The sequence below is a fragment of the Argopecten irradians genome, chromosome 14 (genome assembly GCF_041381155.1).
Source record: "Argopecten irradians isolate NY chromosome 14, Ai_NY, whole genome shotgun sequence".
NCBI classification, from domain to species: domain Eukaryota; kingdom Metazoa; phylum Mollusca; class Bivalvia; order Pectinida; family Pectinidae; genus Argopecten; species Argopecten irradians.
In genome coordinates this window covers 39,040,509-39,058,652 of record NC_091147.1, presented here as the reverse complement: position 1 = coordinate 39,058,652, position 18,144 = coordinate 39,040,509, and the positions used below count along the sequence as shown (strand labels likewise).

Sequence of the window (18,144 nt, the reverse complement as noted above, 5' to 3'; positions counted from 1 at the left end):
ATTATGCAGTAATTAAGTAGAGATGTACATGTTCATTTATCTAAGACAGGTACATCAATATACATTTATGCATTGTATAAATCTCTGTTTTCAAGCATTTTTCAAACTCATATATGTGATTAAGGATAATATTAAATAGGTATCGGACATGAACACTGGTATTTGTGTCTTCAAAATCGATATTTACAAACAGATAGTTTATATTAGATGGCAGACACCAAAAATTGCCTCTCTATCTTATGCGAGTAGATTCGATCCCGTTGTCCTCGTGACGTCACAGGTCAGGGGTCCCCGAATCGGGGTCAATGGCTTGGGGCTTCAGGTGTGTTCTAGAGAAAAGTCGCATTATCTCTTAATACCGTAATCGCTCTGAAACTCGTTCTTTCACCATTCTAAATTTTATCCAAAGACGCATTTATCAAACCTTATATACCAAACCATTCCGTGTGCACTTTAAACCGTTTTAATACTTCAAATTAGCGAAGTGAAGTGAAGAGTTTTACGTGCCGTCACGCTATCGTTTCGGGGCACGCGACAAGATAGGAAATGGAGAAGGAAGAGCAAAGTATATAGAGAAAGCATAGAGTGAGGAGTCGTCTGCTATACCTATATATCTATTAATTTGGAAGACGACTCCTAGATCCTAAAAGGTCCTATCATGGCATCGTCTAGCAGTAACTAGCGCTACCCATCAAGAGTAGGGGGAAAGGAAGGAACCTAGCCTATCCAGATTCTATAATTTTGAAGCCCTTCTAATTTATCTAAGAAAAAAATATCTAAACTATATCTTGTACCTATACCTATCCTCTGGGCCGGCGTTATCACACCTACTCTTCATCGAAAGACCGCAATGGGACTTCAAATTAAATGAAATGCATTTTAAATACGAGTTGCTTTCCTTATGCCAGTTTTAAAGTTGATGACGCGGCAAAAGTCAAACGTATAAAAAATACAAGCGTTTTCTAGACGGTGATTATAAACCAATGGAGGTGTTCGTACCTACAGATCAATCCTCACTCTGCTATCAATTTCTCGGCATAACTTTTAAAAAATTATCTTAGCGAGAATGCAGAGATGATCAAGGAGATTGTGCTTTCGAAATATTGTTGATTTATGAATTATTCAGTATTATTCTGCAGGTTCCTTATACAGTATATTTGAAAATTCTTTGAGCATCTTTTAATAATGGGGTAAAACTTGGTAAGCCAAAAAATAGACAATTGGCTATTTAGTCAGAGTCACCAGACTTTTACATTGTAAACCTGTTTTTCAAACGCATTGAAGAGCATGTCCATGACTTTGTCTGCTCGCGACCTCTTCCCTTCGTTCTTCACCTTTTCATCGTGTATCAACTGTAAAGGGAGATAACTTGTTATACAACAATATTACTTTGTCAGGTTTGTGATTGCAGATTTGAAATTGTGGTTATATTGAACGTCGTATATGGCTATATAAAGATTGCGATTTTTCCTATTATCGTGATAAACTGAGTAATGTCAACTGGAACGAAACAGAGGCATTGTCAGTTGATAACACTACAGATTGTCTTTCTATGACGATATCAAGAGTTGCCTTAGATACTATACCAAATAAAGTGATGATACTACGAAATTATGTATCCTCCCTGGATACATAATTATATACGTAAATTAATCAGGGCTAGAAAAAGAATTCATGCTAAAGCTAAACATACACAAAATCCTCTACCCTGGGAAAAAACAGGGAAGTAAGAAATGCTTGTGTCGATGCTATCCGCAATGCAAAAAATAATTACTATAATAGAATATCCTCCCAGTTACAATCTACTAGTTCGTCCAGAAAATGGTGGAAAACCCTGAACTCCCTAACAAAGGTCTCGTGCAAAACAACTGACATACCAACTTTGAATTTTAATAATATCGAATACACCACTGACAAAGAAAAGGCCAATATACTTAATGACTATTTCGTCCAACAAACTGAACTTGATGATTCACACCAAACTATACCAAATATTAATAATAATCATACCTTCAAACTTGATGAAATCAATATCACACCCCAAGACGTGTGACGCCATTGATATGATAGATGCTTCTAAAGCAACCGGACCCGATATGATTAGATGCAAATTATTCAAAGAAGGCAAACGACAATTATTAGGACCTCTTTGTATCTTTTTTAATGAATCATTAAGTAATCAATGTTATCCCGATGTATGGAAAAGGGCAAACGTAATCCCCATATTTAAAAAGGACGACCCAAGTATTGTCTCCAATTATCGTCCAATCTCACTAATAAGTACATTTCTGTATGTTATAAGTTATGGAAAGGTGCATTTTTAAACATGTTAATAACTTTCTGCGTGATTCTTCCTTTTTCACTGAGCACCAGTCAGGGTTAAGAAGTGGGGAATCTGCTGAAAATCACTGTTAAAATGTCATTAAAGACATATTGGTAGAGCATTATATCACGGAAAGGAAGTACAAATTATTTTTCTAGATATAAGTAAAGCGTTAATATCGCGTATGGCACAAGGGATTACTATATAAACTAAACACTGCAGGCATTACGGGAAACATTCTGGGGTGGTTTAAAAGTTATCTCTCTAGTAGAAAACAACGAGTTGTAATTAATGGAGAATTTTCAGATTACAGCACTATTAAATCTGGCGTTCCTCAAGGCTCCATATTAGGACCTTTACTGTTTTTAATATTTATTAATGACATCAATTTATTCGCCGATGACACTACTCTATATCTAGTAATAGAGAATGCAATTAATGCAGCTAATGTTATAAACAACGATCTCTTCAAAATCCAACCATGCGCCACTCAGTGGTTAGTCACATTTAATGCAAATAAAACAATCGTTATAAGTCAGTAAGAAAGTTACAAAAATAATCTCTCGCAAATAAGTATGACCAATACTAATGTAAACCCAGTTATATCTAAAAGACTAGCAGTTTTACGAAAACTTCAGAAACACTTTAGAACGCATACATTTCTCATATATTATGCCTATACTTGAATATGCTGACGTCGTATGGGACTCTCTACCAACTTTTTTGAACAATGAATTAGAATCAATACACAAGGAATCAGCAAGAATAGTTACTGGGGCAACACAATGAGTCAGGATTGACCTTTTATATAAAGATACAGGTTAGGACACACTAGCAGAAAACAAAATGCACTTCCGGTTTTGAATGCCTGATTTTCGAAAAACCAGGTGAAAATTGCTCATTTTGATACTTTCAAAAATCATATTAAATAACATCAATTGGGAAAACTGATCACATCAAACCATAATATAATGTTTAAACTTTGTGTTGATGCAAAAGTATCATGTTTAAAAGAATACACTTAAATGTAGTAAGCCAAGGGGAAATGTCTATAAACTGGAGGTCCCTCTGCCTGTCAACATAGACAAAGAAGGAGTTTCCAATCTCTATGTATATATGTTTCTGTATTTAGCGATCATGAAATCATACGAATACGTACATATGACCTGCAATCTAATTAAAATTAGACTTGTAATTCCGCTCCCACTACGATACTCTGCGTTATTACGTTACGCACCAATACAAGTTTTGAAGCGTAACATAGAGTATGGTAGTGGGAGCGGAATTACAAATCTAATTTTAATTAGATTGATATCCACCATTCCAGTGCCTTATTACCGGAAACAACCGAAGTTTGCCGAATGGGTTGACAGCGTTTCAGACCGAGAGTTACTTCCCTTCGTTTCATTCCGTATAGATATACACCCAGATCTGTGGCAACTGGGCAAGGTGAGTGAAAGTTGCGCGGTTTATATACAGTATATTCGGTGTTTCCATTCAAACGACTAGACATTACAGTTCAATAACTAGGCTATCTTGTGTATGACATTATGAAATATACTGTATTTATATCACAAAATGACAAAGTAATCTTTATGTTAGTAGTGGTAACGAAGTAGAAACCGAAAGTAGAGAGAAACACAATGACAAAAAAATCCTCTGATTGAAATACAGACCCTATCACCACTCAGTTTGATAAATGACAACATTCCATAATTAGGAACCAATGGAATTTTTGCTTCCAGAATCTTGGAAGTGAATTTCTGGGGACGATAAGGAGCTGTAAAAGTTCGTGTACGTAACTGTTAGTCGTTTCGCCCAAAGATCATAAAAAAGCTTAATGTATATGTATACTGGGACGACGTGTCGTTTTCAATTGAATGTCTATAAAGTGCAAAGGTCACCAGAATGAAGTAGAAACCGAAAGTACAAAGAATCATAATGAAAATAAAGTATTTACAAACTCTATTATCTTCCTGTTTATTGACGCCGATCCATTGTGATCCTAAATGTGAGAAAATTAAATGCCAAGTTTTGTTGTTTTTTTGCTAGTCACATCATGAGCCTATATGTCATAGTTCGGTGTCTGTCATCAAATCCGCGCTCAGTTCAAGGAAAATTGATGTTGTCATACATGTCTTGTATTTGGTGGATGGACCGATGAATATACCTAATAGTCATGTGAATTTTTTTCCGAAAAAATACGAGGTTTTGAAAATTATTGGGATATTTACTGATTTTTTTTTATTAATTTTTCATATCTCATATTTTCTGAAAAAAAATCACCTGATTATTAGATATATTTATCAGTCCATCCACCAAATACAAAAAAAAAAAATAGATGACAACATCCATTTTCATTGAACTGGCTCCCTGTGAATCCACGCTGAAGTTAAATAGATACAGTGTATATATATACCATCACTGTAGGTGTATCTATATATCTGTTCAAACGATTTCTAATCAAGAAAATAACCCATAGACTTAATACTGCATTTTGGCTTGCTTCTATTTAAGTTTATTCAAATAAATGACATTGACTTCATTCAAAAGGGATGTTTTTCAATAGCCAGACCTGGTACTGGTATTGCATGCAACGATGAATTAGAAAAAAAGGTTAGCAAGTGTGTTTGTAACAAATGATCTTGAACTTCATACATGATCACGGGTGTCGTATAGGCCAAAATATTAGCAGAACTTCTCAATAACTTATATATCTTAGATACCTCAGATTGGATCTAGGGAATTCTGGGGTAAGCTAGGTTTTACCATATTTATGCGTTCAAATGAATGATCTTGAACTTCACTCTAGGTCACATGGATAAAACAGGTAAAATCTAAAACCAATTTCTTGTCAATATCTAACAGTCCTAGAGACCAGATACCAAAAGTCCTCAAAAAAATGACCTTGACTGAGGTAACAAGGATCCAAAAACCTTAAATCATGTCAGAATACTTTAATGAAGGTTACCAGGTTTATTCAAGTACCGGGTTAATTGAGATTTATCATCGTTTTTAATTAACCTAGGTAAAACATGGAAATATCTTTAAATTGACTAAAATGACTATCTATATTATAAGGCCTAGTATAGTACATATATACACCATAATCAACAGATAGCACTGAGCAATTCAGTCCCATTGGTATATGATAATTTGTGACGTCTTAGCCGAGTGTGTTACGTTTGAGTTTTACTTTAGTTATGACGGTCTGTCAAAGTATCTTATAGTAACAGGTCAGTGAAAGGAAAAATCAAAATAGCATGAATTAAATGAGTATATAAGAATAAAGTAAAATTCATTTTCCTTTTTCTAGCAAACAAAATGTAACACAGCTAAAATGACAAGTAATTCATTTCTTAAAACTGTTGAGTCTAAACTTTTTAATCAAGCATACAATTTAATTGCTTTTATGATTATTTGTTTTTAGACATCTTGGTCACTACCAATAACTACAATGGCTGAAGGCGGACGTCCTCCAGAACTTGACCTACACTTACTTGAGTGTCCAATCTGCCTTGAAAGACTTCAACAACCCAAGTCCCTACCTTGTTTACACAGCTTCTGTCAGGAATGTCTTGGGACTTACATCGCCAAGGAAATTTCTGAGAAGAGGGTGTCAGGTACATCATTTCCCTGTCCAATCTGTCGGAGGACGACCTCTCCTGTCAATCAATCTGAACCAAAGGAGAAATGGGCGGAGCAGTTCCCGACTAATGTCGTGATCCAGGACCTTATCCAGCTAAAGGAACGTTCATCTGAATTACCATACTGCAAACCATGCCAGACCAAAGGTACCCTGACTAATCCAGCCAAGTTCTGGTGCAAAATGATGAACGTACATTTTTGTGCGCACTGTAAGGAACAGTATCATGACATTCTACACAATGACTGTGATATCTTAGATATCAGTGAGTATGATATCAGCAAGTCAAAACCGGAGGAATCAGCTCCGAAATGTGATCAACACGAAGAAAAAATCATTTGGTATTGTGAAAAACACCAACGTCTTGGGTGTCATGTATGCATGATCAAATACCATGGACTGTGTGGACAGGAAGTGGTGATGACAGCCAAGGATTATTTAGAGAGGTTACAAACTGGGACAAAACTAAGAGACACGAAAGAGACGCTGAAGAAAGGGGCTGAGGCCATGAAGTCGTTGATTAAGGATTTTGACGAACAGATCCAAACCTTGGTTCAAAATCAAGAAGATGTTCTGAAGAGCATCACAGATCTACGCCAGAGGATCGAGAAAGAACTAGATGAATGTCAGAAAGCCGTCACGGATGATTTGGTCACAAAGTATAAAGAGGAGAAAGAGAACATTGAGGTGTCGTTACGGCAATGTAATCGTCTGATGAAGGGTATGCTAAATACTATGAAATCCTCCGTCAAAGCTGTGGAGGAAAACAACCCCATGGAGGCTATAATGATGTATCAGAGGGGACAGGCCGAGATCGAGTCATGTCAGGACCTGATCAAAGACATGAGGGAGCCCTATACATCCGTCTGTATTCAGCATCAGGTTCCTAAACCTGGCACTCAAGGTGATCACATGTTGGGGAAGATTGTGATCGAGAAACAGAGGCGACGTTTCCCTATAGATCCTGGTTTCCATTCACTGCCACTGTCAAAACGCCAAGCGAAGGAGATAAGGGAGTTCAACGTTAGTACTCCAGCTGATAAATCCACTAATGATATATGTGGAATTGTGTACCTTCCAGATAACAACATAGTAGTTAGTGACTGTGGTAACAAGAGACTGAAACTGTTTACAGACGAAGGACAGTACCTGGATCAGTTGACCGTTCCTGAAAATCCCTATGATATGTGTTTGGTGGACAACACTACTGTGGCAGTCGCTGTCTGGGGTAAAGGTGTACATGTGGTAAAAGTGGGGGACAAGAAACTATCTCTGTCATCTGTCATCAACACAAAGAAAAATATAATTGGTATCACACATAGAGACGGGAGGTTTGTAGTGAGTGATGAGTGTGGAGGAGTGTACAGTATAACACAGGACGGAGCCACAGACTTGTTATACAAATATGACGACATATGCTGGAACCTTGGACATGATACAGAGAGAGGTGACATACTCGTCAGTACTCATAACAACACAGACGGACAAGTCGCTGTGTCCAGACTGTCGCCAGACAAACGCCGCACGGACGTGATGAAGGTTGTTGTCGTGAGAGGTTCTACAGGAATAGACATAGACAGGGAGGGAAACATCTACGTGTGTGGTTATTTATCACACAACGTCGTGCAGATGTCTGGGGATGGGATACGTGTCCGGGAACTGTTGACATCTACAGATGGGATACAGAATCCAAGGACAATAGCTGTTAATGGTGAAAAATGTGTGGTTTCCAAGAAGAATATTACTGCTGATGATCGTAACTACATTCGTATCTTTCAACTCTGCTGAATTAAAGGAAACCGTGAAACATAACAATAAATGACAATGATGTATTACTAAAAATAAGAATCTATTAAAGATCACATCCCCAAAATAACTGTGATTATTCAAATGAGAAAGCTACGTCTCAAAATCTAGAACAACCTATGTTAAAATGTTGTCACTATGTAAAATGAAATAAAGATGTTCTATAATTTGAGTTATAACAAGCCTTTGTTATTTTTCACCACCTCACGTTAGATATAGATTTTACACTCGTGAGTATGTAGCAAGGAATAATACAATACAATGAATTACAATAGAAACAAACAACTTGTGTGATGATTGAAATAAGACAATAATTACTGACCCGTGTCTGTTTATCTTTCACTTTCTAAAATTTCATCTCAAAATCCAGAAGAATCACTATGTTCACGATGTTACTAAGTACAATGAATTACAGATGTTCTATAATTTGATATGTAAGAAGCCTTTGGTAATATCCATCAGTTCACGTTAGATATAGATCTTACACTCGTGGGTATGTAGTAAAAATATATTGTACAAGTGGTATAATTTGATATGCCACGTGCAATTAATACAGGTTGCATACCAACTTATTCAACAAGGTTTATATAACCATTTCATATTGCACAGTCATGAGTGGAATGTTACGTAATTTGTAATTATATTTTGCTACTTTAATGTGTTGTATTTTATCATTATGTATTCTTCAATTTGGAGGCCAATAAAAAAATAATAATGATAATAATAATCAATGGGCTAAAGTGAATATCTATAAAGTGCAAAGGTCCTCAGAACGAAGTAGAAACCGAAAGTAGAGAGAATCATTATGAAACAAGAGGCCCAGAGGCCTGTATCGCTCACCTGGTTTTTTGTTAATAATTATCACAAGACTCTGACAATTAGAAAAATAAGCAAAATTGACTCACAAAGTTTAATTTTGAATCACAACCAAACAATGATGCTATTGATACCATACAATTATGCTATCCACTACATAGGTTCTGAGACAAAGTAATTTATATGAAAATAGTAGCCTAATTGACCTTTTTGACCTTGCATATATTGCCGTTTAAGGCCAGGGGGTAAGCCCTATCATTTGTACAATTTCAAATCCCAACCCTATAAGGATGCTACCATTGCATTATAAGTGCTCTTCCATTCTTAGTTGCAGAGAAGAAGTCGTTTATATGGAAATAGCTAAATTGACCCCTTTTGACCCCACCCTTTTGACCCCACCCTTCAGGCCCCCGGGGGGTCAGCCCCATCATTTGCACAATTTTGAATCCCAACACTATAAGGATGCTACCATTGCATAATGGGTGCTATGCCATGCTTAGTTGCAGAGAAGAAGTCATTTATATGGAAATAGCCAAATTGACCCCTTTTGACCCCTTTTGACCCCGCCCCTCAGACCCCCGGGGGGTCAGTCCTATCATTTGCGCAATTTTGAATTCCCACCCTAAAAGGATGCTACCATTGCATTATGGGTGCTATACCATGCTTAGTTTCAGAGAAGAAGTCCTTTATATGGAAATAGCCAAATTGGCCCCTTTTGACCCCGCCCCTCAGGCCCCCGGGGGGTCAGCCCTATTATTTGTACAATTTTGAGTCCCCACCCTATAAGGATGCTACAATTGCATTATGGGTGCTATCCCATGCTTGGTTTCAGAGAAGAAGTCGTTTATATGGAAATAGCCAAATTGACCCCATTTGATCCCGCCCCTCAGGCCCCCCGGGGGTCAGCCCCATCATTTGTACAATTTTGAATCCCCACCCTATAACGATACTACAATTGTATTATGAGTGCTATCTCATGCTTAGTTTCAGAGAAGAAGTCGTTTATATGGAAATAGCCAAATTGACCCCATTTGACCCCGCCCCTCAGGCCCCCGGGGGGTCAGCCCCATCATTTGTACAATTTTGAATCCCCACCCTATAAGGATGCTACCATTGCATTATGGGTGCTATCCCATGCTTGGTTTCAGAGAAGAAGTCGTTTATATGAAAATAGCCAAATTGACCCCTTTTGGCCCCGCCCCTCAGGCCCCCGGGGGGTCAGCCCCATCATTTGTACAATTTTCAGTTAGTAGCCCATAAGGATGCTACCAGTCAAATTTTGTTGAAATCCGACCAGTGGTTATGGAGAAGAAGTCGATTGTTGACGGACGCCGGACGACGGACGACGGACGACGGACGCCGGACGCTGCGGTATCCCATAAGCTCACCTCGGTCCTTTGGACCAGGTGAGCTAATAATACTATTTCCAAGTCCTATTATCTTCTTGTCATTAACGCTGATTTATTGTGATCCGACATGTGAGAAAATTTAATGCTGAGGTTTTTTTTGCTAGTCACATCATGAGCCTATATGTCATAGTTCGGTGTCCGTCATCAAACCACGCACAGGGGGCCGCCAGTTCAATAAAAATGGATGTTGTCATAGATTTTTTGTATTTGGTGGATGGACAGATGAATATTCATTTAAATAGTCATGTGATTTTTTTTCCAGAAAATAAGAGATTTGAAAAATTATTTTAAAAATCGGAATAAAATTACTGATTTTTAATTATTTTTCAAATCTCGTATTTTCTAAAAAAAAGAACCACATAACTGTTACATATATTCATCAGTCCATCCACCAAATACAAAAAATCTATGACAAGATCCATTTTTATTGAACTGGGCCCCGTTTTTTTTGGTTTTTTTGTGGGTTTTTCGATATGCACAGATTTAGAGACTTATAGTGTTTTGTAGTCTAGCATAAGCTCGCTCTCTCTCTCGTTCTAGCTAAATCTACATTTATTGATTTCACGATAAACTGTAGAAGATATAACACATGAAATCTTATACGCTTGGGTACTGACACGTCCTTGGTATAGAAGTGTGTCGTTAGAAGTATATTATTGCTAACACAATGTAAACCATACTTTACAATATTTAAGGACTAACTCGAATATATTTTTATGATATGGAGATATAACAAAAAAACCGGAGTGTACTCTAACTAAACCACGGTTTGTTATGAGAGTAATGTTGTGTTATATCTCGATGACATAAAAAAAATGTATTCAAATTAATCCTTATAATTCAATTTACTAAAGATAATCTCTTCAATATTCAGAATTCATTTTGGGACTCTTTTGTGTATGAAATCATCACGCCGTTATCTAAGCTAATCCTTACTGAGAGGAGAAAATGTAGCGGCCAGACCGGGATTCGAACCCGGGACCTCCGAACACTAGCAGAATGCTCTGTCGCTAAGCTACCTGGTCACTGATGATCGACGCAGTCCAATCACGCTACATTACAAACGGCGACGTCATTTTTGTCCTTTATGAGTAGATAAAGTACATTTTTAAGCCAATGAACATACTCATTGCAAGTAAAATTGAATTATAAAAGTATCAATTCTAGTAGCAAATATTTTCAGTAATTGAAAGTTTCTTCACCTCTTGCAATGTGTGTGAAATGCAATTTACAACATACATACATTCAAAGCTGTAGACAACAAAGTTGATACAATTAAGGATTCTGTAAATTGAGATTTAAGAAAATTTAAATGAAAATAAATATTCGAATGTTTTCTACAATTAAAAACCATAATAGAACAATGATTTGCAATAACAGAAGATATACACTGCATTGAAATCATACAATGAAAAGAAAATAGGATTATCAATCACTGTTGAAAAGAAAATAGAGAAAACATCACTTAATAACCTCCTGACAGAAGCTACACAGTACTGACACGTATCCACTAGAGTATCTACACAATTTCAATCATAATGCCGTAATTACTTTGCATCAATCAGAATGAGTTCAAACGAAAAAAGACTTCTTCACATTAATTAATCATTTAAAAGTTACTGACTTGTTCACATATACTTGTAGATGCGTTCATAACTCATCTATTATATCAAAGATCTATACAAAAAGAACCCACCCACCCCATGCATCGTCGGTTACCCACGTTAATCAACCTACGGTCTGATAGTTTATACAATGGGTTTCTGGGGTGCACCTCATAAAGCATCTATGATATCAATACATTGTACTTTCTTACCGTTTTAAAATATTAAAAAAAGAAAGCTTGGGTTTTTTCCATATGATTTCATCTCTACTTAATGTACAATATCTGTAGAATTTATCTAATATTGACTCATTATGAAATCATACGAATATATATGACCAGGTAATATTCATCATTCCAGTGCCTTATTACCGGAATCAACCGAGGTTTGCCGAATGGGTTGGACGCATTTTAGATTTAGAGTTACTTCCCTTCGTTTCATTCCGTATCTACACCCAGATCTGTGGTAACTGGGCACGGTGAGTAAGTTCATGTACAGTTCATTCCAATATTTCAGTTTCCATTCAAACAACTAGACATTGCAGTTCAATAACTAGGCTATCTGTGTATGACATTATGAAATATACTGTATTAATATCACAAAATAACAAAGTAATCTTTATGTTAGTAACGGTAACGAAGTAGAAACCGAAAGTAGAGAGAAACGCAATGACAAAAAAATCCTCTGATTGAAATACAAACCCTATTATCACTCAGTTTGATAAAGTTTTAGGAACTTTCAACATCCCATAATTAGGAACCAATGGAATTGTACGTTAGCTTCCAGAATCTTGGAAGAGAATTTCTGGGGACGAGAAAGAGCTGTAATAATTTGTTTGCGCACGTAGTCATGTCGCCCAAACATCATCACAAAGCTTAACGTGTATGTATATTGGGACGACATATCGTTTTCAATTGAATGTCTATAAAGTGCAAAGGTCATCAGAACGAAGTAGAAAACGAAAGTAGAGAGAATCATTATGAAAGTATAGTATTTCCAAGTCCTATTATCTTCTTGTTATTAACGCTGATGTATTGTGATCCGACATGTGAGAAAATTAAATGCTGAGTTTTTTGCTAGTTACATGAACCTATATGTCATAGTGCGGTGTCCGTCATCGAATTCACGCACAGGGTGGTGTAGTGCATTTTTTTGTATTTGATGGATGTACTGTTGAATATACCTAATAGTCATGTGATTTTTTTCAGGAAAATACGAGATTTCATAAATTATTAAAAAATTGGAATATTTACTGAAGAAAATCACATGACTATTAGGTTTGTTCATCAGTCCATCCACCATAATACAAAAAACATGTATGACAACATGCATTTTCATTGAACTGGCCCCCTGTGAATCCAAGCTAAAATTTAGATATATACTATCACTGTAGGTGTATCTATATATCTGTTCAAACGATTTCAAATCAAGAAACTAACCCATAGACCTAATACTGCATCTAGGCTTGCTTCTATTTAAGTATATTCAAATTAATGGCGTTGACTTCATTCAAAAGGGATGTTTTTCAATTGCCAGACCTGGTACTGGTATGGCATGCTACGATGAATTAGAAAAAAAGGTTAGCAAGTGTGTTTGTAACAAATGATCTTGAACTTCATACATGATCACGGGTGTCGTATAGGCCAAAATATTAACAAAACTTCTCAATAACTTATATATCTTAGATACCTCAGATTGGATCTAGGGAATTCTGGGGTAAGCTAGGTTTTACCATATTTATGTGTTCAAATGTATTACCTTGAACTTCACTCAAGGTCACATGGATCAAACAGGTAAAATCTTAAACCAATTTCTTGTCAATATCTAACAGTCCTAATGACCGGATACCAAAAGTCCTCAAATAAAATGACTTTGACTGAGGTAACAAGGGTTCAAACACCTTAAATCATGTCAGAATACTTTAATGAAAGTTACCAGGTCTATTCAAGTACCGCGTTAATTGAGATTGATCATCATTTTTAATCAACCTGGGTTAATACATGGAAATATCTTTAAATTGACTAAAATGACTATCTATATTATAAGGCCTAGTATAGTACATATATACACCATAATCAACAGATAGCACTGAGCAATTCAGTCCCATTGGTATATGATAATTTGTCTTAGCTGAGTTTGTTATGTTTGAGTTTTACTTTAGTTATGACGGTCTGTCAATATATCTAATAGTAACAGGAAAATGAAAGGAAAAATCAAATAGCGTGAATTAAATGGGTATATAAGAATAAAGTAAAATGCACTTTTCCTTTTTCTAGCTAACAAAATGTAACAAAGCTAAAATGACAAGTAATTCATATTTAAAAATTGTTGAGTCTAAGCATTTTAATCCAGCATACAATTTAATTGCTTTTATGATTATTTATTTTTAGATCCATCTTGGTCATCACCAATAACTACAATGGCTGAAGGCGGACGTCCTCCAGAACTCGACCTACACTTACTTGAATGTCCAATCTGCCTTGAAAGACTTCAACAACCCAAATCCCTACCTTGCCTCCACAGTTTCTGTCAGAAATGTCTTAGGACTTACATCGCCAAGGAAATATCTGAGAAGAGGGTGTCAGATACAATATTTCCCTGTCCGATCTGTCGGAGGACGACCTCCCCTGTCAATCAAGCTGAACCAAAGGAGAAATGGGCGGAGCAGTTCCCAACTAATGTCGTGATCCAGGATCTTATCCAGCTAAAGGAACGTTCATCTGAATTACCATACTGTAAACCCTGCCAGACCAAAGGTACCCTGACTAACCCAGCCAAGTTCTGGTGCAAAATGATGAACATCCATTTTTGTGAGAACTGTAAAGAACAACATCATGACATCCTACACAATGACTGTGATATCTTAGATATCAGTGAGTATGATATCAGCAGGTCAAAACCGGAGGAATCAGTACCCAAATGTGATCAACATGAAGAAAAAACCCTTTGGTATTGTGAAAAGCACCAACGTCTTGGGTGTCATGTATGCATGATCAGATACCATGGACTGTGTGGACAGGAAGCTGTGACGACAGCCAAGGAATATTTAGAAAGGTTAAAAAGTGGGACACAACTTAGAGACACGAAAGAGATGCTGAAGAAAGGGGCTGAGGCCATGAAGTCGTTAATGAAGGACTTTGATGAACAGATCCAAATCTTAGTTCAAAATCAAGAAGATGCTCTGAAAAGCATCACGGATCTACGCCAGAAGATCGAGGAAGAATTAGATGAATGTCAGAAAGCCGTCACGGATGAATTGGTCACAAAGTATAAAAAGGAGAAAGAGAACATCGAGGTGTCGTTACGGCAATGTGATTGTCTGATGAAGGGTATGCTAAATACCATGAAATCCTCCGTCAAAGCTGTAGAGGAAAATAACCCCATGGAGGCTATAATGATGTATCAGAGGGGACAGGCCGAGATCGAGTCATGTTAGGACCTGATCAAAGACATGAGGGAGCCCTATACATCCGTCAGTATTCAGCATCAGGTTCCCCAACCTGGTACTCAACGTGATCACATGTTGGGGAAGATTGTGATCGAGAAACATGGGCGACGTTTCCCTGTTGATCCTGGTTTCCTTCAACTGCCACTGTCAGAGCGCCAAGCGAAGGAGATAAGGAAGTTCAACATAAGTATCCCAGCTGATAAATCCACTATTGTTATAAGTGGGATTGTGTACCTTCCAGATAACAACATAGTAGTTAGTGACTATGAAAACAAGAGACTGAAACTGTTTACAGACGAAGGACAGTACCTGGATCAGTTGACCGTTCCTGGAGATCCTTGTGATATGTGTTTGGTGGACAACACTACGGTGGCAGTCGCTGTCTCTGGTAAAGGTGTACATGTGGTAAAAGTGGAGAACAAAAAACTATCTCTGTCATCTGTCATCAACATAGACAAAACATTACGTGGTATCACACATACAGACGGGAGGTTTGTAGTGGGTGGCTCTGATGGAGGAGTGTACAGTCTGAGACAGGACGGGGTCACTGACATGTTACACAAATATGACAGGACATGCTGGAACCTGGCACATGATACAGAGACAGGTGATATACTCGTCAGTACTCCTAACAACAGAAACGGACAAGTCGCAGTGTTCAGACTGTCGCCGACCAAACGCCTCACGGACGTGATGAAGGTTGTTGTCGTGAGAGTTTCTGCTGGAATAGATGTAGACAGGGAGGGAAACATCTACGTGTGTGGTTGTTTATCACACAACGTCGTACAGATGTCTGGGGATGGGACACGTGTCCGGGAACTGTTGACATCTGCATATGGAATACAAAAACCAAGGACAATAGCTGTTAATGGTGAAAAGTTTGTGGTTTCCAACGACAGTGATACTGCGGATGATAGTAACTACATTCGTATCTTTCAACTTTGCTGAAAAAATGGAAACTGTGTGAAACATTACAATAATGTAACAAGAACAAACAAGGAAAAGTATTAAACATCATATCCCCACAGAATAAGTATGATGATTGGAATAAAACAGTAATTGATGTCACTTTCTTGTTCAACTTAAAATCCAAAAGAATCACTATTGTAACGTTGTTACTATGTAAAATGAAATAAAGATGTTCTATAATACACTCCTATGTAGTAAGGAATTTATTTCTAAAGTGGGATAATTTGATATGTCATATATTTTATATATTTTATATTACACAGCCACGAGTGTAATATTCTATTTATCACATAGCTAACATTATTGGACAAACGTGTCAATACTGTTTCTATTTGATAAATGAAATGTAACTCGTATATATCATTTCTGAATACCAAGACAATCACGTGATGTCAAATATTGATTATGACATCCTAATTAATACTACATGCGATGTCAGATATTGATTATGACATCCTAATTGATATTACATGTGATGTCACATATTGATTATGACATTCTGATTAATACTACATTTGATGTCAAACATTGATTATGACATCCTAATTAATACTACATATGATGTCACATATTCATTATGACATCATAATTAATACTACATTTGATGTCACATATTGATTATGACATCCTAATTTATACTACATGTGATGTCACATATTGATTATGACATCCTAATTTATACTACATGTGATGTCACATATTGATTATGACATCCTAATTAATACTACATGTGATGTCACATATTGATTATAACATCACAATTAATACCACATGTGATGTCACATTATGGCATCCTAATTAATACTACATGTGATGTCACATATTGATTATGACATCCTAATTAATACTACATGTGATGTCACATATTGATTATGACATCCTAATTAATACTACATGTGATGTCACATATTGATTATAACATCCTAATTAATACTACATGTGATGTCACATATTGATTATGACATCCTAATTTATACTACATGTGATGTCACATATTGATTATGACATCCTAATTAATACTACATGTGATGTCACATTATGACATCCTAATTAATACTACATGTGATGTCACATATTGATTATGATATCCTAATTAATACTACATGTGATGTCACATATTGATTATAACATCACAATTAATACCACATGTGATGTCACATTATGGCATCCTAATTTATACTACATGTGATGTCACATATTGATTATGACATCCTAATTAATACTACATGTGATGTCACATATTGATTATGACATCCTAATTAATACTACATGTGATGTCACATATTGATTATGACATCCTAATTAATACTACATGTGATGTCACATATTGATTATGACATCCTAATTAATACTACATGTGATGTCACATATTGATTACGACATCCTAATTAATACTACATGTGATGTCACATTATGATATCCTAATTAATACTACACGTGATGAGACATATTGATAATGACATACTAATTAATACTACATGTGATGTCACCTATTGATTATGACATCCTAATTAATACTACATGTGATGTCACATATTGATTATGACATCCTAATTAATACTACATGTGATGTCACATTATGACATCCTAATTAATACTACACGTGATGTCACATATTGATTATGACATCCTAATTAATACTAGATGTGATGTCACATATTGATTATGACATCCTAATTAATACTACATGTGATGTCACATATTGATTATGACATCCTAATTAATACTACATGTGATGTCACATATTGATTATGACATCCTAATTAATACTAGATGTGATGTCACATTATGACATCCTAATTAATACTACACGTGATGTCACATATTGATTATGACATCCTAATTAATACTACATGTGATGTCACATATTGATTATGACATCCTAATTAATACTAGATGTGATGTCACATTATGACATCCTAATTAATACTACATGTGATGTCACATATTGATTATGACATCCTAATTAATACTACATGTGATGTCACATTATGACATCCTAATCAATACTACACGTGATGTCACATATTGATTATGACATCCTAATTAATACTTCATGTGATGTCACATGTGATGTCACATATTGATTATGACATCCTAATTTATACTACATGTGATGTCAC

At 36.2% G+C, this 18,144-nt stretch overlaps 1 protein-coding gene and 1 pseudogene across 1 annotated transcript; both read left to right on the top strand.

Annotated features, from left to right (window-relative positions):
* The first annotated feature begins 3,692 nt into the window (after positions 1-3,692).
* LOC138308266 (transcription intermediary factor 1-beta-like) lies at positions 3,693-7,947 on the top strand. The gene is made up of 2 exons (XM_069249261.1): positions 3,693-3,772; positions 5,754-7,947. Exon 2 carries the CDS (start codon positions 5,781-5,783, stop codon positions 7,755-7,757), a length of 1,977 nt encoding a protein of 658 aa, XP_069105362.1. The 5' UTR covers positions 3,693-3,772; positions 5,754-5,780; the 3' UTR covers positions 7,758-7,947.
* A 4,079-nt stretch (positions 7,948-12,026) lies between these two features.
* On the top strand, positions 12,027-16,208 carry LOC138307194 (E3 ubiquitin-protein ligase TRIM56-like; annotated as a pseudogene).
* The last annotated feature ends 1,936 nt before the right edge of the window (positions 16,209-18,144 follow it).